The sequence below is a fragment of the Molothrus ater genome, chromosome 1 (genome assembly GCF_012460135.2).
Source record: "Molothrus ater isolate BHLD 08-10-18 breed brown headed cowbird chromosome 1, BPBGC_Mater_1.1, whole genome shotgun sequence".
NCBI lineage: Eukaryota > Metazoa > Chordata > Aves > Passeriformes > Icteridae > Molothrus > Molothrus ater.
This window is the reverse complement of record NC_050478.2, coordinates 59,588,163-59,611,488: the sequence shown is the minus strand read 5'-3', so window position 1 is coordinate 59,611,488 and position 23,326 is coordinate 59,588,163. Positions and strand designations below refer to the sequence as shown.

Genomic DNA, 23,326 nt, shown 5'->3' with positions numbered 1-23,326 from the left:
TATGGCAGTAATTGTTTTTTGACTAAATAGTAAACACATCTGTAATTGTTTCTTCCTGATGTTGCAGTTTTGACTGATTTATGCTTTAATTTATAGTTGAAACTTCTAAGTACTTTGTGAAATAGTTTTTGCATGGTTTTATGTTCTATATGTAATTTTATCTCCTGTGTAATAAAGCAGTTTAACTACAGCTTCTTACTATAAACCTCTAAAGAGTAATGAACTCTTTAGAGAGTTTGAACTAATCTCAAAATCCAAACCTCCCTGTAAGCTTCTTTTGGGGTAAAGTACAATTTTCCAGCTTCAATATTTACATTACATATTAATGCAGTCTGCAGCATTGCAGTATCCTACACCATCACTCAAAAAAGAAGCAATTTGAGTTATAAATAGGCAGCTTACAAAGTTCATCCAGAAACTTATGCCCCCCCCATTGCATTTTTACAGTTTTCTAGGATATTTTTAACTGTGCATAGAAGAAGCTGCATTCTGGGGTATCAAGCTTATTTTGATAAAACTAATTTCTTATTAGGTGTATTTTTCCTTTCTTTATCAAATGCATTGTCTTTTAAGTAGAATGATCTCTTCAAAGATGTGATATAATAACTTGATGTCAATTGTGTGCCTGTATCTAATTTCTATGTTTCCTATGTTTATTAATCAGACTTTACAGAAGTTATAGTCTAAAGGCTCATATTGGTGGCACTTTCTTTTGTATTCATGTGACAGTCTGTAACATTCGTATTCCTCTCCTTCATGGATGGAGGCAGCTAGATGGCTGTTCGTATTTTCAGTCAGGATTACTTCCCAGGGGGATGGAGCAGGTGGAAATCATTCCTCAAATGTGAATTCTTTGCTGCTGTCTGGCTCCCTGCATAACAGAGGTTTCCAAAAGACTTTCATTGACTTCCAAAATAAAGAAAAATCATTTTAAAAAATTAGGCATGAAAAGCTTAGGGAGCAATATGTTGGAGTTGCATGTATTTGAAAAAGTAGGAGGGGATTATCTATGACTGAATCTTGATTTTACTCATTATATATGGCAGAAGTGACAAGCGATTTGGATGATTTGTCCCATTTATTCAGCCTTCCACCAAATAAAGGAAATGTTCATGCTGAGCTGGCTGCAAAAGATGGTTTAAAGGTTATTTTCATTTTCTGTGTAAGCAGGCAGCATGCCAAAATCAACTGACTACCTTAGAGTAAAGCTGTTATGCAAATGTAGGCAAGATCTGTTACACCAACACAAAATTCCCTTGCTGAAATTAAACTAGATCTTAAGTGGCCCTTAACAAAACTTTCAGGATCATTTTTAATTTGTTTGGCATGTTCTGTGCATTTCATTTGTCTATATGCCATCTCAATCAAAAATCAAAGGCTAGACAGGGCATTTCAGAGATCATCACATAACTTTATACTTGTCCCCAGAAACTGCCAACTGAAGCGTGTGTTAATAACTTCATTATGGGAGTATCAAAGGTACTGTGTGTGTAAAACACAAGAAAAATTTCAAAGATAAACGCTTTCCTTCTCTCTTTCCTTCTCTACAATCCTTGCACTCCACATTGGGTGTGCCTTGGTGCAGTGACTGGCTTCTGATCCAGCTCAGGTATTCCTACGGTAACACATGCTCTGAGCATGGGTCTGGTCCTGCCAGAAAATCTGGTGCATGTGACTGTAAGACTCAGTGTTTCTGGAATTGGTACTCTTTCTACTTTCAAATGTGAAATTTTGAGAGGAATTACAAACTTTATAGGGTGACTACAAAGTGTCAAAAAAGAATGAATTAAGCTTTTTTTTTCTAGACAAGCTTTTTATTTACATGCCTCTAATAATTCCAGATTCTTATTATTCATGGTGAAAAGTTGGCAAATGCAGTGGCAAGTTCTGAGCTAAGCAAATGTTGATTTTAGCTATCAATTTTTGCTAGGTCCTGGAACAGATAACTGTTGGAGTTACCAGCTTGGCTTTTCTTTTATTCATATGGCTCTTTCATCCTCTCTTGTTTCACAAAAACTCAGGGAACTTCCTAGTTTTGAGTCCGTTGTGCTGCCATACTAGGTTGAAATCGGCCACAAGTCAAAAGTTGCTGGTAGAAAAATGGCATGGCAGAATAGCATTGTACATGGAATTACAGCTAAAGGAACTAATTGCCTACATCTGCAGCTGGAATAGCCAAGGGATAAAAAGTTTTAAGTCTTGTGATATGCTCCATGGACACTAGGACTGCAAAAGATTATTTCTGTAATACTGCTAACTACTTAGGCCTATGACAGACTAAGCACAGTGCTGGTAGGATACTGACTTTCCTTAGTTACTTTTTACAGGAGTAAAATTGCTTAATCTTAGTCAAACCCTTTTGATTGTTTCCGAACTCCTCTTTGTCACAGATAGTGCTTTGTGGTTGTATGAAAAGTAGAGCTGGATTTTTCTCTTTAGCCTTTTCTGGTGAAACTGAACTTCCAAAGGGTGAACAGGAAGTGCTTTTCCTGGTCTGCTTCAGCTTTTCTGACCATAGTCTTCTTTCCTAGCACAAGTCTTCTGCATAGAGTTAAATTTTTTGGTAGACATTTGATTTCATGTAGAGTAACAGCCACTACTTTTGGAAAAGTAGTATTTTTTTTTTCAAGAGAGAGAGTACTGCATTAAAATATTTCTCTTTTAACAAACTTGTAAAAGTTCATAAAAAAGATGTATATGTAGATGTCTGGTAAATAAAGTCACAAATTTACTTTAATATCTCAGTTGCTTTAGATTTCTCAACAGCTACAGCTCAACAGCTAAGTTGACAAAATAGGCTTTTGTTTTGTTCTTTTTTTTTTTTTTAATTGTAGAGGTGATACTCTAGAGAGAGCAACTCCTAGCAGCTGATCAGTTCCACTGCTGTCAAGCATACTCTCATGCAAACGTTTTTATCAAAAACCAGTTTTGGTACTGTTTGTCCTTAAATCCAGTACATAATAACTTAGTGGTGTGGACATTGCAAAACACTGTCCTCCACTACAGCTGTGCAATGCAAGCAGTAGGAAAATGGAAAATCATTTAAAAATTCTTACAATCCTTTGTGAAGAACATTTAACTTTTTCCAAGGTAATGCAAGTTGCCCAGTTGCTACATGCAGTATATTTCAGGTTACATTGTTCTGGTGCTTGCTTGTCAGCCCATTTCTCCAGCTTGTCAAGGTCCCCCTGGACATTTCCCATTGCATAGATCAGTGTTTTGAATTCCACTTATGAAATTATTTAAAAATGGTATTTTTACTCAGGCATAAAATTCTAGTTGCAAACATCTTTATACTTTTTAGAATTGTAGCAAAAAGAGTCATCTCCCTTGCATTAAAATTTGTAGTTGAGTTTTCAAGATTCTTTACTTGTAATTACTTTAACAACAATGGTATAAGGAAAATGTGGGAATAAAACAGGAAAACAATTTTTATTTTGAGGCTTTGTAGCAATTCATTTCTGTAGCAATATAACTCTCAGATGTGATTTTTATTTTAAATGCTTACCATTTAACTGGCATAAACTCTGCAGCGCAAGTACAGGCTTAAATAATCATTCATGCAAGTTAATTTTCTGTTGGAAGGGGCTGTGAGTTAACCAGTAAAGGCTTACACCAGAGTCTACTATCTCAAACAAAGTCTGCTTATTAAAGAGTTCTTAAGCATTTCTATACAAAAAGAGAGCATTGTGGCCCCAAATACATTTTACTTGTTTAAAATATCTAGTTTTGTAGGTCTTCAAAAGCAAATATTAGTTGAACATCTATGTCAAAGAATGAAACTCCAAACTCACTGCAAGGAAGAATATAATAAAGGTGATGCTAGTACTGTCTATTTATTCTGGACAGTTTGGAGTAAGTGTTCTACAAATAACTTGATTGTCTGGGCCCCAGCCTGGTCTGGAACTTCAGATATTTGAAAATCAAACCAGAGGAGAAAAATGTCAGTTAGGAATTCTGTTGTGCAGCTGATGTCACTTTTTATTTCTTCATAAAACCAGCTGCTGCAGAATAATAAGGCTGAAGGAGTTGCATTTGTCACACATTCTGGAATTTTCTATTATGTTTAGAAAACAAGTGTTGTAAAACCTACCTGTCTGGGAACTAAAATGCTTTGAAAATCTATTGCTATAGGGAATGATAAATGACTAGAGTTAAGTTTTGCACATACGGCCAGATAAAAGTTTATCTTCGGGGCATGAGTAGCTGCCAACAATCTGTCCAAACTACTTTAATCTGTTTCTCTATTTCAGTTCCTATTCTGTTTTTAGCATTTGATTTAACTCAGGCTTGAAATGCTTTGGTATCTGCTTTAAGCCACTGAGTACTGGTGATTTGATGTGATCAGCTACTTGTTTAAAATGTAGTCAGATAGTATGAATGTTATGTGGTGGAAGGAGGTGGTATCGGCGGACGTTAGGCTCCAAATAATATTCTACTCTTCTATCAGAACTGTAAAATTACACATTAAAATATTATTAGAAGACATGATCAGATATACAATTCGCTATTATTTTATTTTTTCTGCATACTTATCTGACCAGTGCAATCCATGTGTTTCATTAGATTTGCAGCAAAATAAGTGCTAGCAAAGAAATATTCTAATTTTTATTCTTCTGTATTTAAAAAAAAAGACTAGTAAGAGTTGAGAAAATTGATGTGTAAGGAGACTGTGTATTGTGTTAGGCATAAATGATCCTCTTCCTGTTTGCTAGTGAGAATGCATTTTCCCAGAAATTTGAGGGGATTTGGTGGCTTGGCTTGAGTAGCAGTCTGAACGTCCAGAAATCCCAAACAATTCCCTCTTTTTGGGAAACAATGTAGAGAAACTGAAGGTGAGATCATCAAAGCAGATCTCAGAGGCAGGGCAAGTCAGGCAAAAAAATATGTGTGTATTAAGAGCTGATAGACTTGTTGATATGTTGTCAAAGGCTTTGAAAATAGAAAAACTAAAATTACCCTTGCAAAAGTAGGGTTAAAGAATTCCTTGTGTGGAAGTTTATAACATGTTGTCTGTAAAGTATCTGTAAGGTCCAGTGTTAAATCTTCATAGCTGGCTCTCTTGTTTCTTCCCAGTTACCAAACAGTAAAGGAAAATTTGCTTTTCCCTGCTAAACTTTAACTAAAAATTTATCCTCTTGTTTTTCGCATGCCCGTTGTACCCTGATGGCTTTGTCAACTCCTTTGACTTGTACTTTTCTGTGTTTAAGCTTTATGAGATACCAAGGCTTTTATTACTACTCCCCCTAATTTAGTTAGACTGTCCCTCAAGTTGATTATTATTGCTGCTAAAATCTTGGAAGCAAAACATGTTCTCAGTGGATACTGGTATATTTGGCCATATGCTTTTCTCAACCTCCTCTGTGAGCTCTGCTTTCATCAAAAGAGGAGATGCTCCTTAAGTCTTCTATAAGCTCTCTTCTTTGAGATGTATATATACTTTTTTGTGTTACTGGTCTTTAGAAATACATAAGTGCATTAGGAACATTGATGGGGACAGTGAGTTCTGCTGTGCTTCCAGAGCTCTCAAATCATGGAGCTGTTTAGTTGGTATTTATATTTTATCTAAAAAGTGAGAATTTTTTCAGTGTTCTAAGCATTGTCTATGGCAGACTTTTTGATTTAGTCATTACTCTAAAATGTAAATAATGCACACCATATTTTATCTGTATCACTGGCTTTCTGCAAAAAGAGATTGCTAGTATGCATCAGATGAATAATGGAGGAAAGTGGTGCATCAAATCCTCTTAAAAGAAAAATTAATGGTTTTGAGTATCCTTCTGTATATCTCAAAATAATATAAATCAATAAACCAGAATTTGAGAATGTGAATATGGATGTAGGCTTTTTAAACTTGGAACATTTTTTGCTATATCTGAAAATTCCATAATGTTTTAATGGAGATAAAAATTCCTGAAGCGTAGTGAATCAATACCGCAATTGAAAAAAGATGCAATGTGATCAAGCTTGGATTAAAAAACGTCCAAGTTCTTGTCAATAAGGAGCTGTGATGAGTTTAGGGGTATCATATTGACTGTGTATTAATACATGGTATCCTATAAGACCATCAGCTGATTGTTTAGAATGTAAATGAAACTGTTCATGGATCCAGTGACTGATGGCTTAAATTCCAATTAATCAATTACTTCATCGGTTTCTTAATCAGATCAAATATCTCAAGCACACACAGTTCTTCTCTGGTCTTAAGAGAAATTATTGCTTTTAAACTAATTTAATCAGACTTGCATAAATGTGCATCCTCTGGAATGGTGATGTAGCTTAAACGTTTAGGATGTTTCAGGTGTCTTGCGGTTTTGTTCCTCCTTAGAAGCCACCATAATTGAAAGCTATTCATTAGAATAGTAAATGAAACTCTGTACTCTAATATGTCATCTTGGTGCTGCTATTCACCTTGTCATCAGTTTAAAATTTTCATGTACATAGTCACTTAAGTAATATAAATGATTTAAAAATTAAGTTGTTTGTAAATGATCTGGTGTTAAGTGTGCAAAGTCAAAGTCTGTTTTTCTTTTGCTGAGTACATTCTAGTAACCCATCTCTTTCCATGTTTTTCACTTAAAGCAGGGAGGCTGGTAATATTGCCAGAAAATATAAAGCTGTTTATGGCACTGCAGTTCCACATGCCCTGTTTCCCACTGACCCATCAATTAATTCATCAACACTTGACACAAGCTCTTCACTCTGACACTTATACCAGTTGATCTTAATTTGATTGCCGTTAAAACCTTCCTTTCCTGACAACTGTTGTCAATTATACAAAATAAAATCAAGTATTCATAAGTAGGCTGTAATAGGATATAGGCAGACAGATTTAATAATTCAGTTTTGCTGAGGCTTGAAAGGCATTAGTTGTAGCTGTTGTTCTCATTTGTAAAAAATTCATTGGATACAGCTCTGGGGAGAGAAGGCAGACATAATTTTATTTATTTAGATTTGACAGAGAAGAACCCAGACATGTAGTGATGATTTAGCATTATCTCTGTTTAAGAATAACTGACAGGAATTCTTATCAGTTACATGTTATAGAAAGTAAATGTAATTTACTTTTATGAATTTATTTTTTGACTAATTTAAGTACACACATTATAGGGTTGCTTTTTGACAATATCTGTAATGGAGTGTGGAATTCAACCCTGCATTTAAGCAGAAAAAACAATACCTTTTTAAGACTGGGGTGCCTTGCTTTTATTTTGCTTGTAAAATATGCATATTCCTGTATATCTGCTATATACAACTAAATTATAGTTGCTTCCCTCTGATGCATCTTCCTTACTGTATAACATTAAAATGTGGGCTATGGCATATTTGAATTATACCTATAAGTTTTCTTTAGTGCTTATTGGCAAGTCAACTTTTTAAGCTTGCTGATAATTGGCAAAAAAATTGCAAGCAGAAATCTATTAACTTTAATGATTTTTGAGAGAACATTAAATACAGTTTTTGGAACTTCTGTGTTGATTAACTTCTTATACACTATTCTTTACTGTCTATACTAAAGTTTGTAACAAATACCATAAGTGGGTTGACTGGTAAGGCTCTGTGGATTTCCATGTACTTGTGAAATCTAAAAATAGAAATATTAAAAAAATAATTTCACTCGTAAAATGCTGATTAAATAGATGTAGTCAAAGACAAGATCTGCTCCAAATTACTGCTCAAAGCAAGAGCAGAAATAGTGAAGGATAGAAGTGTGCAACTCCTTTTATGATGTGTCATTTACTTTGTTACTTTTTAATGCTAGTCAGAATAAGTTATTCCTTAGCAGGGTTTTTTTCCTGAATTGAGAATCCTCTCGTGTCTCATCTCATGACTTAGAACTGCTTTCTCAGACCCTTCCTGCAGGCCAGGAGTCGGGAAATGAAAATTAAGTTTGGATACTGGACAAGTTGGATAGTTTAGTTATGTCAAGAAAGCTATCTTAATTTTTCATGTTGCTATTTGTCCAGAACCATGGCCAGTCCTGGAAAGCAAACATTAGCATATTTTATCTTTAGGTATTAGCATATTTTCGCTTTAGGTATTAGCATATTTTCCAACCTTCTCTTTGTAAAAGCAAAGCCAGTAGACTTCATGATCAAGAAGGAAGTAGGGAGGAAGCTCTGTCTTTTCATCATGCCACTCTACCTAAACTTTTTGCTTGCCATTTTCAGAGTCTGATTTGCACATAATTTCCATCAGTTGATGAATTCATTTTGAGGTATTTGGATTCAATTATGCAGTCTAGGATTATTCAAGAGTGTTACTGCCCAACAAAGAACATTGGGTCATATTTTCATACCTGGTAGGATATTCTGTGTCTGTCTGGCTATTTAAGGGCACTATTAGGCTACTAAGAAAAGTATACAACAGAACAGTCTTTGCCTAAAGCCATGTGTGAAATTAAAATGTCTATGATATGCAGGAATGTATGTAATCTAACACAGGAGATGCTACAAATCATCATTAGCACACAGTTTTGATTCTGCAGCAAACTAAATCAACTTCTCTAGGGCAGTTGAGATTTTCTTTCCCCACATATTTCAAATATTAAATCTCAATATTACTAGGATAACATGTTCTTTTTTTTATTACAGCTTTCCATTAAAATCAAGGGATGCAGTTCTACAAAGATTAAATTATTTTCATTTTGTGAAGTAATTGCTTTTAGTCTGTCAATTTTGAGTTTCTTGTGTTAAGTACAAGTTCCATAAAAGCTACTTGTTTAACAGGTTGAATATTAAGCTAATTGTTTTGAGGAGAAATTATCCAACTTTCTGCTTAACAGAAAGAACAACATTTCCAAATCAAATAAAATAGGAACAAATAATTTAATTAATAGCCAGCAAATTTCTGACTGACTTTCTTAATAAACCCTGGAAGCTAGAATTCATTTAAGAAAATATGTGACATCCAAGTAATAGCTTGTTTTCAGAAGCTTAATTTAAAAGCTGTATTTAATCTTCTGAAGCATGTTTATAAAAATAAAATGGAAGTGTTTGATATTATTAAAAATTCATATACATTACTATAATTTCAGGAATTTAAAGACATCCACATATAAAGAAATTAATACATAAACTATGATTAGCAAGTTTGGTAGTTTAAAAAAACTAGATTAGGCTACCTGGTGATGATGCATAGTATTAATTAAGAGAAAGGGTATGATATAAATGTGTTTTACTTGATTAAGGAGATTCCCTTTCTGGTTTTGGGGAAGAATTTTTTTTCCTTTTTTTTTTCTCTCCTGCACATTTTTTTTAAGGTGAAAACATTCCCAGCTTTTTCCAAAGAAGAACCTGTATTTAGTTTGAGAATTTTTGTTCAGGGCCATTTTCTTCAGGATTCCCAGAGGCAGGTAGGTGGCTGCTGCATGTGCACATGTACACCATTCCCAAAAGCATTAGACATGTACATGTCCTTCAGGTATTATCTGATTGAAGCCTTAAGTCCAGCACACACTAAGTAGAATTCTTCCTGCTTACTCTGTATTAACAATACAGAGTTTGTTTGACAAATCTAGGCCAGGCATATCATGGCTCTAGATTAGTGCGATCATAGATAAGCTTTTTATCTCTATTTCAAAACACCATAAAAGCTACTGAAATAAGCATTACTTTTCTTCAATATTCTACTAACACACAAAATACTTTTAAAAATATATTTTTATCCATGATATCTCAAAAAACATAAATAAGTAGTCTGTTAATAATTATCAATGTATCCTTATAATGTGAAGTTATGTAGTTATTTCAAGTTCTTAAAATTATTTAACCCTTGGAAGAGTAACCTTAGGATGAATTTTGGACAGAACTCAAATAATTGAGCTCTTGCTAAACCACCAAACAGAATTGTGAAACCAAAACAGAATTGTAGTCCCAGGACTTTCCTAAGCATTCAACTTTAAAAGTTTCAGCTGAAATGGTTTCAAAAATCAGTTTAGTTGCTGCTTGGGCAGCACTTTGCATGCATTGCTCTATGTTGATTTCTGCCTGTGTTCAACTGATTAGGCTAAATGAATATTACATACTTGTAAATTAGTTTAAATGTGCTCATGAAGTTTGCATCATTTTTGATAAATGATTCATCTATATAGGTCCAGTGTAATTTCCTTGAATTAACCTTAAATTCTAATTCAGATAATTCCAAAATTTTCACTTGAATGATGGAAATAAGTCAGATGTTCACAATGTACAACTTCGTCTACTAATTTTGACGAACTGTATAGTTGTGGGAAATGAGCAGCTGAGTGCTTCACTGTATAAGGTAGAAGTTTTAATTTTGTGCATTCTTCTTTATATGTAGCCTTATGAAAATTTTTCATGTTCAGTGTGTAATTAAATTTTTCTTTTTTAGTTTTTTCTTTTTGTAAACAGATACTTTTGATTGGTAAATGCTTAATGGCATTTCCTTAAATGCCTCATTTTTAAAAGCAGTACAAACTTCAAAAAAATTCTTGTGTGCTGTAAAGTTTTTGTCAGGTTCAAGATTTATTTCTGTATTCAGAAGGAATAGCAACTCTTGACATGTATAGATAATTTGGCGATTTTTTCTTTTTCTGGCAAGTCATGTTCGGGTTAGAAATGTAAGAGACTTTTCACACTGTCCTAAAGCATTCTTCTGAAGTATGTAACACAATTTTTACAACTTTTTTGGATGAGCTTTTTGGTTTAAATATTGTTATTGAGGGAGGAGGGTGCAATGCTTCCAAGCATTTTAAAATGGAAAAATGAAAATACTTATTTTTTTCAAAAGACTTTGATTTTTAGAAGTTTTATGTACTGCTGACTCAAATACCTCTCAAAGGTAAAGTACACAATACTTTATTGTGTGACTTCCACACAATACACAGTGGAGAATATTTAGTTTTACAAAAATTAAAGGTTTTTGGTAGGGGTGAAGAGTTCTTTTTTTATACTTTCCAATTACATATTTAATCTTCCATGTTTATAGCTTAGTTAAGCCAGGTTAACTTAGAGAATAGTTTAAATTACTTAGTCAAATCTACTGCAATATTTGAGGTGGAGGAGAGGATTGTATTGTTTCGGTTTTGCTTTTGTGATCACTATTGAAAGCTGACTTGGCAGAAAGCAGTCTTTTTTTCTGGATAAAAGGGAAACAGGCTATGAGATAAGTTATTGATGAAATTAACTGCTGAAGTGAAGAGGAAATGCAGCTGGCCAATACATGTCATAGTGTGAGCTCTATTAAATGAATATATGTGCAGTCAACCATTCACAGCAGCCACACTGGTCTTGAACTGAATTGATCTATAGTATAATTCTAAATGAAATTGATGCAAGAGAGCAACCATTGACAGCAAGGGTAAAGAGAACCATGAAAGTCTTGTACAGGAAAAGTATGATGGAGAGTAGGCTCATCTATGCCATGGACAGAAAATGCAGTGATACCGTGCTGTTTCTAGGTGTTCCTAGGTACGTCACACTTCATTATAATGCAATGGATGTTACTGACACTTCAAAAAAAAATTATAGTATTTTATTCTTAGAAGAAAATTCATAAAGAATTCTATTAAGAATTTAAAACCAGCTTTTCAAGAACTTCAGACACAGCTTTGCAGCTTGTATCTCTGAGCTTTGGGTGAAATTTAGCTGTGATAATGTTTTCTGAGAGCTGTCTATATTAACATTTAAAGATTTGTTTATTTACAATGCCCTTAATATAAATAGAGCTGTTACATGAAAGCTTGTAAGATTCTTTGAAGTCTGTTGTGCAAAAACACTACCTTTTAGTCAGGTACAATTTCAGGTGGCTTTTCTCTCAAGCATGTCCTTTCCTTTCAGGCAACCATTCATCAAACTGCTTAATTTGCAGACTTTGATGGATAAAACATTGGGTTCTATTGGACTTTACTTACACCAGGGTCCACTTGTCCTATAAAATAATCTCTCAATTTATGTTCACTGGTAGGTACCCTTTCTTGGTATATTGCCTTGACACATTCTAGCAGACTTTCTTCTTGTCTATAATGAGACTCAAATCTGGACAAACTCCTTTGCAGTGTTTCCTTCCACTTAATTGCTACATCACTTCAAGGGGTAAAACTACTTTGTTAGTTTTTATTGGATTGGTTGAAATACAGACAGAAATATGTGCGTGTTTATATAAATGTCTGTTTGTTAAAATTTATTAAAAACTTGTAAAATCTATTCTTTGCACACCCATAGCACCCAGTAACAATAGTGTATACATTTGTTTAGCTGTAGTATAAAGGAAATTGTAATTACTACTTCAGAAATATTTATGGATTCTCTAGTGTAGCCATTGTGAAGAGTGTTGCTAAAATTTTACCACCTTTTTAAAAGGCTTCAAGCTTAATGGAATGGCAGTTAATTTTGTATTTTTAATAGATTTGCAGTGTTTGCGTGTGGTCTTTTTTGAATCTTACATTAGTAATGTATGTAATACTCCAGACTTGATGATATCCATCAAACTAGGTATGGGGGTAAGAGTAGGCTCTGCAGTGGTCTCAGTTTTCTGTTTCTTCAATCCTGGTCTTCAGTTTGTACAGCACGCTGATTCTCTTCAGTGTATATCAGTGTGTATCTTGAGTTTCCTTCATATCTTAAGTACTTTGCATGTGTTGACAGGTGTCTTTAGTCTTGGACCACCAATAGTTGCAGATGATTCAAAAATACTTCTTTTAAGTATCATACATTCAGATCCACATTGTTTTGAATGCTGTCCATATTAAGGACTTATTTAATTTTATTTTTTTCAGAGAAGCCAGGAGACAATAAGCAATGAAAGTTTGTGATGTCATACCAGGATGGAGAAAAAATTCACAGTATTCTGTAGTGTTGGAATTGTACAAGTGACAGAATTAAATAAAGAAATGAAATTAAATCTTTTTCAACTCAAGTTGAAGTTGTATCTCTAGATGATAATATTTAAAAACCTGTTCAGAAACTTTGAAGAAATCTGTAAATGGTTTTTAAAGGATTCTCATATCCATCACAAAAAATGATGCTCAGCACCCATGACAGAATATTATTTCCATTCCTGTAAAATGTGGCCTGAATGTAGGTAAAATTAGACATATTGCTAATTTTATTAGAAAAAATGGTGCAATTGTGTGATATCTAAAGCATTCCTGGAAGAGAGCACACAGACACTCCAAAATACAAATCCTTTTATATCTTGCACATTTTTTTAAAAATGGTTGTAAATTGTGGTTTTTTACAAGTTTTTACTCTGTTTACATGTTTTTACTCTTTTACATGTTTTTAACCCAAACTGAATTTTTGAAATTGAAATAATAGTTTGATGTCTCTTTGTTACTTCAAGGTTCATGTTTCATTCGAACTGACCAGCTGGATGGGGAAACAGACTGGAAACTGAAGGTTGCTGTCAGTTGCACACAAAGATTGCCAGCTTTGGGGGTAAGCATTCTGTTTGCTTTTAAGTTATCTTCTGTGTGTGCATCTATATCTGTTATCCAAAAGATTGTTACAGTTACTGTAAGTGTTGAAAAATACCCGTTACCAGAACCTTAGTTTTTACAATAAATAAGACACAAGTATTCCTGGTTTTGCATTGAGAAGAAACTGAGTCAGAACTGGATTTTTATCTTTCAGCCTAGTGGTTCTCATTGTTGTCCACACAGAGATTCACACTCTCCAGAAGCAAGTCACAGTTACAGTGTTTTCAACCAAGTGTTAGACTGCAAGTACAAATTATTCTTGTCTCAGGAACCATTGCTTTAATCACTTACTTGTGAGCTTGGGAAACAATAGTTTGCTCCTGGAAGGTGAAGTGTTTCTCGTTGTCACCATTCTTTCTGATCCATCTAGGTGCAATGTGCCAGTTCTTGCAAGCAGAGCTCTCTAAGAGTGGCCTAAATGTGGGTATTTTTTGATTACATTCATTTATTGTGTCACGAGTAGATCTAAAATCATGAAAAGGAACACAAGTGTGTGTGTGTGTGTATGTGTATATATACACATCCAAAATAGACACATACCTACAAAAGCAAATGTAAAATTGTATAAAAGTCTCCTTTACAAGAAGCTGAATTGTTTCCCTTGTACTGGGAAAGCTTTCTGTTACACTGGCGAGTTGGCTTGGTTTTAGGGGACCTCCTTTGAAAATATACTCAAGGGACAAGCTCATGGAAATTTACCTCTCCAGAATTTCTGGTGCTTTTACACTAAATCTTTTAAGTGTTTTATTAAAGGCAAATACATCTTAAGAAGACTGTTTATATTCCATTTCAATAGCAAAAGTGTTAGATTATCTGCTGGATCTTAACAGGACTTCTGCAGTTACACTTCCAGAAATAGAGTTGCTGCCACAGTCATACTAGCAAAAAGGAGAGGTTTTCTCCTGTGTTCGTATTCTCTGACTACTAACTTCACAAGTGACAGAAGGAAGTAGTTACATTGCAAATGCACTTTAGAGGATTTGAGAACAAGGTTTGGAACGAAAGGTTCGTCATGCCAGACAGAGATGCCAAGTCAGGCTTCAAGTCATGAGTTCTGGTGCCAGAACAGACTTTAACAAATATTCTGTAACCTGCAGTTGAATTTAGTGTTTGTAATAATGCTTCTCCTGTCATTTTTAATATTTAATCAAGGCCTTCTCTTGTTTTCTTATTAAAAGAAAATCATATCGAAATTTGGGACACATTTAATGTGTTTGACTAAAATACAGTCAACTTTCTATCTTGCTTTAATTTTTTCTTAAAATTTACTTTAGTAGTACTTCTCCAACAGTTACTCCTGTATTCTACTTAGGCGTTATGTTTTGTTTGTCTTTTTTTTTGGAAACACCATTGACTGCAGTTGCAAATACTCTGCAAAGCACTGCCTCAGTGTTTTATTTGTTGATTATAATTTTGAGATATTCTGAGCTTAGAAGTCTTGGTCTACTGAGGCTGATGAAATCTGGAGTAAGTTACAATGCAGAGGCTTCTCTGCATTATTCTTTGGGAAAGAGAAAACCCTTTTGCATTAACTTTTCTTTTTCCCCTAAAAAAGTCAAATACATGTTTAAAGTTTTTCCCTTCTTGTTAGGAAGAAAGCATGGAATTACCTTTCTAGCTTTCATGTTAGGAGGAACATGAAATTTTTGTGTTGTAATTTTTATATTATGTTCTTTGTTTAAAGAAAAATTATCAATAGACTTGATATATAAAGCATTAGGCATCTATGGAGGAAATGCAAAATTATGGCTAAGTCTGTGCAGTATGATTTGGAGAATTAAATAAACTTTTCTAGACTACTAAATCAGATGTGGTTGAAGTTGGGATGTCTGCATTTGAATGGTGGGACATGCAGTCTCATCTTCCTGCAGACATGAAGGTTCACTTCAGGGGTGGTTGTTTTGGGTGTGAAGGGGAGGGAAGGCAAGTTATTGCCAAGAAATTATTTGTTCATCTGGGAAAAAATATAGTAGGGTCAACTGTACAATATAGTAACCATTTCTTCCTTAGTTGTTTCCACTTAGGGCTATTAACCTCCATCTAACTGTTCTGGGTTTCTTGCAAGATCTTTATACTCTCCCTCTTGAGCTGTGGGTGACCTGAGTCATATTGTAAGTGTGGTTAATCAGGAGCTGCTTCCACTTAACAGACCTCTCCTGGCAACCAGCAGCATATGAAAGCCACAAGCAGTTGATGTGCCTCTGCCCTTTCTCACACCACTCAGTTATTGGTGCTTAACAGGTGCTAGACAAAGTTTTGTCTGCATAAGCTGACATTTCATCCTGAAGTGACTGACACTGGGTGTAATACTTCCTGCCAACTAAACTGAAACACTTCCAAATTATTCTACTATGGGGTATGGACAAACCACTCACACCTGGTGGTTCTTAACTGAGCTCATTTTAAATGGCTGCTCCCAGCAAGACTTAGACTGTTTGCCATGCTCATGTCATATATCTGCTTCGCTCCTAAGCCCCATCTGTCTGTGGCGTACTTCGGTGGAGTGGTAGCCTAATGAACCCAAATGTAAATGGTTTTTAAGGGATTCTCATATCCGTCACAAAAAATGATGCTCAGTGCCCATCACGGAACATTATTTCCATTCCTGTAGAAAAGCACATTAATAATTAGATTTCTGCAAAGATGTTTTTACCTTTACTCAAATTACAGTGATATGCAGGAGTGTCAGTCATGTAAAGAAACTCAGTGGATAGACAACTTCAGAGATTGGTATGGAGGTCTAAGCAAGCTATGAATACCAAACTAACAAAAAATAGCATTATGAAACTATTTTACTGTCAGCTTAATTTTATGCTTTATAATATAGTTATAAGCTATATTTGTATGTGGCCCCTATAGGAAGTCAAAATGTAGTCCCCAGAATTATTTCGTTATAGTTACACAGTGGGCTTCCTGTACCGAATACCAGGCATATCGTGCCGTGACCCATCCAGCTGCCGTGTCCGGCACTGCAGCCGGTGCGTGCCTGCAGCCCGGGGCTCCCGGCGTGCCCCTGCCGGCTCCCGGCCCTCCCGGCTCACTGCGGCAGCTCGGCAGGGCAGCACAGCTCTGGGCCCCAAGGTGAAATCCCTATGGCCATGTGATGAGCCAGCACCCGGCGGCTTCTTCTCCCAGGCAGAGCCCGTGCCAGCCAGGGCAGCAGGGTTCAGTCCCGGCGGCTCTGCCCTCTCCTGCCCTTGGGCTGACGTTTTGGGCTGTTACTGGATGGATCACATTATTCCGGCCAGCCTCTGCCCGCAGTGGCCTCCCGAGACTCATCACACATCCCTACCACAGTGGCTTCTCCACATTTGTGATGTACTTCAAAGCTGAGACTTACAGTTCATGCTTCCATATTGAAATATATTTTTAATAATTAAAAATACAGTTTATGCAAGTTGAACATAAAATAGACTATGAATAGTTAGCTGTTGTGTTGGATAGAATAAATTTGTCACTCATTTTGATTTCTTTATTTAAAAACATAGTCATTAAGGCTGTGAAAGACCTCTAAGACTGTTGAATCCAGTGAACAGCTCCACTGTGTTCAGAAATAAACTGCATACCCAAGTGCCACATCCACATGCCTTTTGAACACTTTCAGGGATAGTGATTCCACCACTTCCCTGGACAACCTGTTCCAATGCCTGACCATCCTTTCTGAGAAGAAGTTTTTTCTAAGATCTAATCTAAACCTCCCCTGGAGCAACTTGGGGCCATTTCCTCTGCTCCTGTCACTTGTTACCTGGGAGAAGAATCTGACCCCCACCTCGCTGCAACCTCCTTTCAGGTAGGAGAGTGAGTATCTTGCGTTGCCATGAGCTGTCAGCCGTGTCACCAGAGCAGCACTGTAATCCTACCCACTGTGGCACCCAGAACAAACAAACCTGCAGACCTTCAGAGCTTTTCTTAAAGAACAGATGATACCACCAAGATGATCGGTACAGATTTTGTTGTCTTTCTAAAGCACTTAATGTGATAAGAGAATTAAAATTTCAGCAAGTCCCTTAATGATGGCTGAGCAGCAAATAGGGTAACACCTGGATTAGGTTTCTTGCAGTTTCATAGTTATAGGTTGGACAGTTCTGGCAATACACAAGTTCTGAGGCATTCTTCTCTAGCTTGTGTGATCAGCTATATTTATTAACAGCAGTGAGGTCACTGTAATTTTCAATAAATGGTGACTTGCTGATTTATATCAGAAGATCCATACGGCAGTAAACAATACCATTTACATTTAATTAGTTTTATTGAACCAAAGGCAATTTTATTTGCAATGAACTACATGTTATGATTAAGAATGTATTTTAATGATCTTTAAGTAAGGTGAACAAATGTTGCCCTTGACCTAATAGAGGAGATTTTTCTATGTTATTGATAACTGTGGCCATTTTTAAATTGTGAAATGCAAAACAGAGCATTTTCATTATTATACCATCACAAAGTCATTTTCTGACTTGCAGTGTAGAAGACTGAAATGCATTCTTCTCAATTATTATTTTTAAGTATGAGATAATTAAATGCATATAAATTTTTAAGAAAAACTCATCTACTCTTATATAAGAATATTTTTTTACTCAAGATTCAAGTCTTTCGTATAGTTTTTTTAATCTAGAACTGTTACAATCCCCACCCAAATGTGTTTTTTTGTCTTGAGTAAGAAAATAAAGGAGATCATTTGACCTTATTACATCCTAAAAGTGATGTAATTTTAGATGTAGAATACTGTTTCTATTGAAGGTATCAGTAAAACTATTTGGCTTCAGTGAATCAGCAGTTCAATGTATTAGTATGAAAATAAGTCTTTACTGAAGCTGAGTTTCACAAATCCCCCTTTAGTTAAATCATTAATAAAAAGTAGTTGCCTTTTCTAAAAATAATAGAATCAAATCCTTTGTTTAAGGTAATTTCCTTTCCTCTGCTTTTGTATAAGGGAAAGCAATGACATAACTGAACAGGGTAATTTTTTCTTGCCTAGTGAGCAGAAATTATATTTACATGTAGTGTTGCTTACAAATCTTGATGTCTGCTTGTTAAAGTCACGCTCACAATTTCTTTCAAAACACTGAGAGGAGAAATGCAGAGCTTTCATACTGGAGAAGCAGTACTTGGTGAAAAAATATCTTTATATTACAGTAACCTTTCTTGGTTGTTGATGGAGTTTATAGGAAATTTGTCTTCTGTAACTGTATAATTCTTCAAGATTTTCTTTCTTTAGCTCATATTATAAAACTACCATATTTTATTGGCCTGAGAATGGTGTCCAGTTGGAGTACAGAACACTTGGCTACAGCAAATAAGAATCTTTAACTCTTTTCTTAATCCTAATAATGAAAAAAATACTTCAGAAATCTACTGAGCTCAAGTTATATGCTTTTATGTCTTTCTGCTACTCATTAATTAAATGCCAATGGGATAACACCCTAGATTTCACCCAGAGCATATTTTTTTTTAATTTTACAAAAAAACCCCATGCCCTTCTGGAACACTATGCCAATTCTAGCTTGTAGCATTTCAGAATGCCAATAATGTGCAGATATCAGTTTTTCACAAAGGTAAGTAAGTTTGTTTCACAGCTGAAATTCAAAAAAGAAAAAAAATGAAAACACAAATTTAGGTGTTAAATCAGAAATAAAAAAGGCGAACTAAAACATAAAAAGACACCAAAGGAATGTAGATAGGTAGACAGAATTTTTTACATTTGAGATGAAACAAAGGAGAAGATCACAATAGAAAAAAATAATTAGAACCAAGGAAAATATATTACTGTACAAATGCCAATTCACTTTAGAAAGGTGGATATTTCTACTTTCTTTTATTTTAATTTTGCTTCCCACTAAGCCTTCTTTGAAAAGAGAGAAGTTGACGCATTTCACTAGCAGTTTTTATTGTATATGAGCATGTGTGTGGTATTAGTTTTCTTCTGTTATGCACTACTGAGAGACTCTTTATTTTTCTTTGCATAATAAAGCACATAATAGCTTAGATTAGCTAAATTGTAGGTGATAACAGATTGGAGAGAAGTAAATGATGAAGATATAGGACACCACATGTGTATTAGTTTCATATGAATTATTTCTCGTGAACTCGTTGAAAGTAGGTTGGAAGAACAAGGGTGCAATGAATGAACTTTGTGTGATAGACTTCAATAAATGTCTAGTGGTTTAAGATAAAGACAAGTTGTGAGATTCAGTGTTCAGATTTCATTCATGTTTTAAAAAGCATATGAAATAAAAAGTTTTTTTGGAAGCTATGAGAGATTTCTTGTCTGCAGAATATAAACACAATTTATTATTTATAGAGCTACACATTTTTAAACTAAAGTCAAAGTTATTTCATAAATGTACACTGGATTTTAAGAAAGCATTCCTTTTGATAATGAAAAGCTAAAATATAGTGATATTCATCAATCTAGCCATTGTATCAGAGATAATACAGGATAGAAATATATTGGGCTTTAAGACATTAACACAGATAGACAATTGCACTTTTAGTTAATTTTTTTTTACTGTTCAAATTGTGAAACATTCTTACATTGAAAATTATGGGGAAAAAAATAATGGCCTACTTTTTAAAGTAGCATTTGTGCCAAGGTGTTGTTTATATGTCCTCAATAGAGGCTGTAAAATTAATTCTGCTCTGAAAGGCAGCACATTCTAGCTAGCATGAGCAGGGTATTGTACCCGTGTAATTTGGTCCCCAGAGATGGTGTTTGAGTAGCCTTTTGCAAGATTCATCTGGTAGTAAGGGATGGAGATAACCCAAATAATTAGGTGCTACATAGAGTGGGAAGGTGTACAACCTTGCATTTGATCAGAGACTGGAATTCTTAGATTGACTGGGAGTTGGTATCAAGCATCTGCTCCTCTCCAGAGTAGAAATTGGACTGTTGTGTATTCATGCATAAATGGTCAACTCCTTTTGAAATCCCTTTGCTGCTGTTGGTTCTTATCACCTAAAAAGCACCAAAAATTTGCTTTTGTGATTGAAAAATTCCTTTCTATCACAGTTGTAGTCTGTAGTATTTTTACTGTGGAAGGTGCATGTTTTAGAACAATTATTTGATGAAATAATTGTTTCAGAATTTTAAGGTGAACCTCCCTGGGCCTCTAGGGACAACTCTTAAGATCTAACAATCATCAGATTTATTAGGGTTTTTTTTCTTTTGTTTATAGTATACTGCCATCTGTTTATAGAGGCTGCTACTGTACTATCTTAGGTGTTTCCTATTCTTCTTAGTTTTAGGGAATGAACATTTGTGTATTGTTTTCTGTCATGAGTAGTGGTACCACATATATTAGACCAAATTTTATCAGACTAGTTTTGATGTATCCCTGAGTTTAAAGATTTGAGTAATCCTGTTGATGTAGTTAGGCTTTCCTGAAGCTGGTAGGGTTTTCTTGTGGCGTTTTCACTGGGGTGCTGGAGCATTCAAGAGAACTCAAATCCATTTCATTGTTGTCTTTTGTACTCAGTTGACTTTGTCCTTGCTGGAAAAGTAATTTTTTTCCTGTTTCATTAAAAAACCCAACCAACAAACAAATCAACCCTCCTCCCTCCCCCACTTTATTTTGAAAAAGACAAATAACTGGAAAATATTGTAAGATTACACTATTATTAATTAAAATGGGGCTGTTAAAATAAATTAGATAAAGATATCTAGCTCATAAATGTAAAACAGGTTAGTTTTTGGACTATCAACACATTAAGGATATCATCTTGAAAGTGATTCCTCTATAGCAAGATGTACTGGAAAAAAATACCATGTTTCTTAGTTGGATAAAAGTTGTGTGAGCTTAGTTTGGGGTGGGTCGGTGAGGGTCATAAACTGGATTCTTTACTAGGTCTTCAAAATAAATGATTATATTTAAGTAATAGTAAATACATTATTCTGTTTTACAGGATCTCTTTTCAATCAATGCTTATGTTTATGCTCAGAAGCCACAGCTGGATATCCACAGTTTTGAGGGTACTTTCACACGGGTAAGTAGTCCATGTAAATAAATTTTCTACTTTCCTCTTTAATACCTTAGTCCTACATGTAGTGTCAACTTTGTACCAGAGCTTTCCTTGACTTTAGAGCAGTATTTTTTCCTATGATACTGCCATGGCAATACTTCATATAAAAAATATCCTGTTAAACATGTATGGCAGAAAACTAATGCATAAAGAATATCTGAAAAAATCTGAATTGGAGAGTTGAATATTTGTTGATTGACATAACTTTAATCTTTTTATGTGAAACTCTTTGTGAGCAGTATACTGTTTCCAGGCATCTGATGTATTGTTCATATATGTCAAAAACTGACAAGTTGAATAATAGCAGTAGCCTGAGACAATGTATCTGCTAGTTTATGTGCAGTAAAAGTGTGCCTTGTTTAACAGTATTTCTGCTGTACTTCTAAAGTTCAGTTTTCTCAAAATGTAAAAAAAGCTAAAAGCTACTTATGGGGGCTTTGTATTGAATCTCTTCTCCACAGATAATTATATTCAAAACTAATTATGAAAATAACAATGCAATAATATCTATGTCTTGTTTCTGTTGTTTTCAAAAGGTGGCCTGCTAAAGTTGGCCTTTTAAAGCAGTGTCCTAATAGGTAGTAATTCTTTTTTTTTTAATAGATTTACAGTTTTGTAGCAGTATGTTAGCAGATATAGTGATTATTCTGTTTGTTTCAGCCAAACTCAATGGTGTTAGACTCATTCCTCTTGATGGTTTGTTTCTAAAATAATTTGAGAAAATTAACTGCTGGGGAGGTAAAGAGAAGGGTTTTTTCCCCGTGACTCAAATTGGTAATAGATTTTGTTTTGTAATTGAAATTCCAGTTCACAATTGTAAATACACTGATGAATGAGATATTGCAGTTGCTGGCTCTTGAAGACCAATTTATACTGGTTCCATAGTCCATGCTGCCTACAAACTAAATGTCATTTGTTCACACCCTCTAAAGCAGTAAGCAGCAGTGTTCACTTAAACCTTGTCTTGACCAATTGTCCAAATGAAACTTCTATTAACAGCTGTAAATTCATATTATTTCTCTCAGTGGCTAAGTGTGTAATTTCCTACATGTATATTGAGCTCTTTGGAATCTTTTTAACAACTCTGGTGTAAGTAATTGAGACATTGGGAAATCATCACAGTAATTTGTGTTGTGGGTTCTGTTTGTACACGTCATAAGAGCTGTATGATTCAAATATCCCAGTGTGTGTAAATAACTGTGGTGCATTTTATGGTTTCAGGATTGCATATATGTTTTTTTTGAGTGCTTCAGTAGCCAGGATAGTTTAAACTGAACTTCTGTGTTCAGTTTAAAGCATCTGAGGACATTGCCCTCAAATTTGGTTCACAGTGAATCACACTAGAGATTTTTCATAGGTTGGGTTTTGTTAGTGGTGTACCTTCTGCATTGTGAAATGCTGTTTTAGGACACTCGTTTACTGATTTATCTTTCTGCTTTTGCTGTGAGCCCTTGCTTCTTACAATAAATCAGTTCTTGCATCTAATTTCTATTTTATGTTAAAGAAAAAAAAAATAGTGTGCTTAGTGATGCTAATGCATACATTTTTTCTACTTAAGCATTGATGTTCAAAGAATTCTTGCAAGGGCAGGTTGACAGGGTAATAGCACATTGATTTTTCTTTTTCTTTTTCCTCCCCATTATGGAGACAGAGTACTAACAATGTAAAAGACAAACTTAGATAATTTCAAAAAGTATGTGTCCATAAAACAAACCAGAAACTTGGGAGCACAATGCTGGAGTTTTTATGAGCGAGCAAGGTCTAAGTACAAATCTATCCACAAAAAACCTGGGAGCTGTCAGAAGATATATTTTGCAGAACACCTGCATAATCATGTCAGGAGGCATAAAAGCTTTGCTGTACTCT

The 23,326-nt window shown here is 34.8% G+C and overlaps 1 protein-coding gene across 2 annotated transcripts in view; it reads left to right on the top strand.

Moving 5' to 3' along the window:
* The window catches only part of ATP9B (ATPase phospholipid transporting 9B (putative)), a 150,473-nt gene that overhangs the window by 49,091 nt on the left and 78,056 nt on the right, over positions 1–23,326 (top strand). For both annotated transcript variants that reach the window (XM_054514570.1, XM_036402314.2), the window contains exons 8-9: positions 13,306–13,400; positions 21,344–21,424. In XM_054514570.1, the coding sequence (XP_054370545.1) occupies positions 13,306–13,400; positions 21,344–21,424 (176 nt within the window). The remainder of the gene's footprint in view (positions 1–13,305; positions 13,401–21,343; positions 21,425–23,326) is intronic.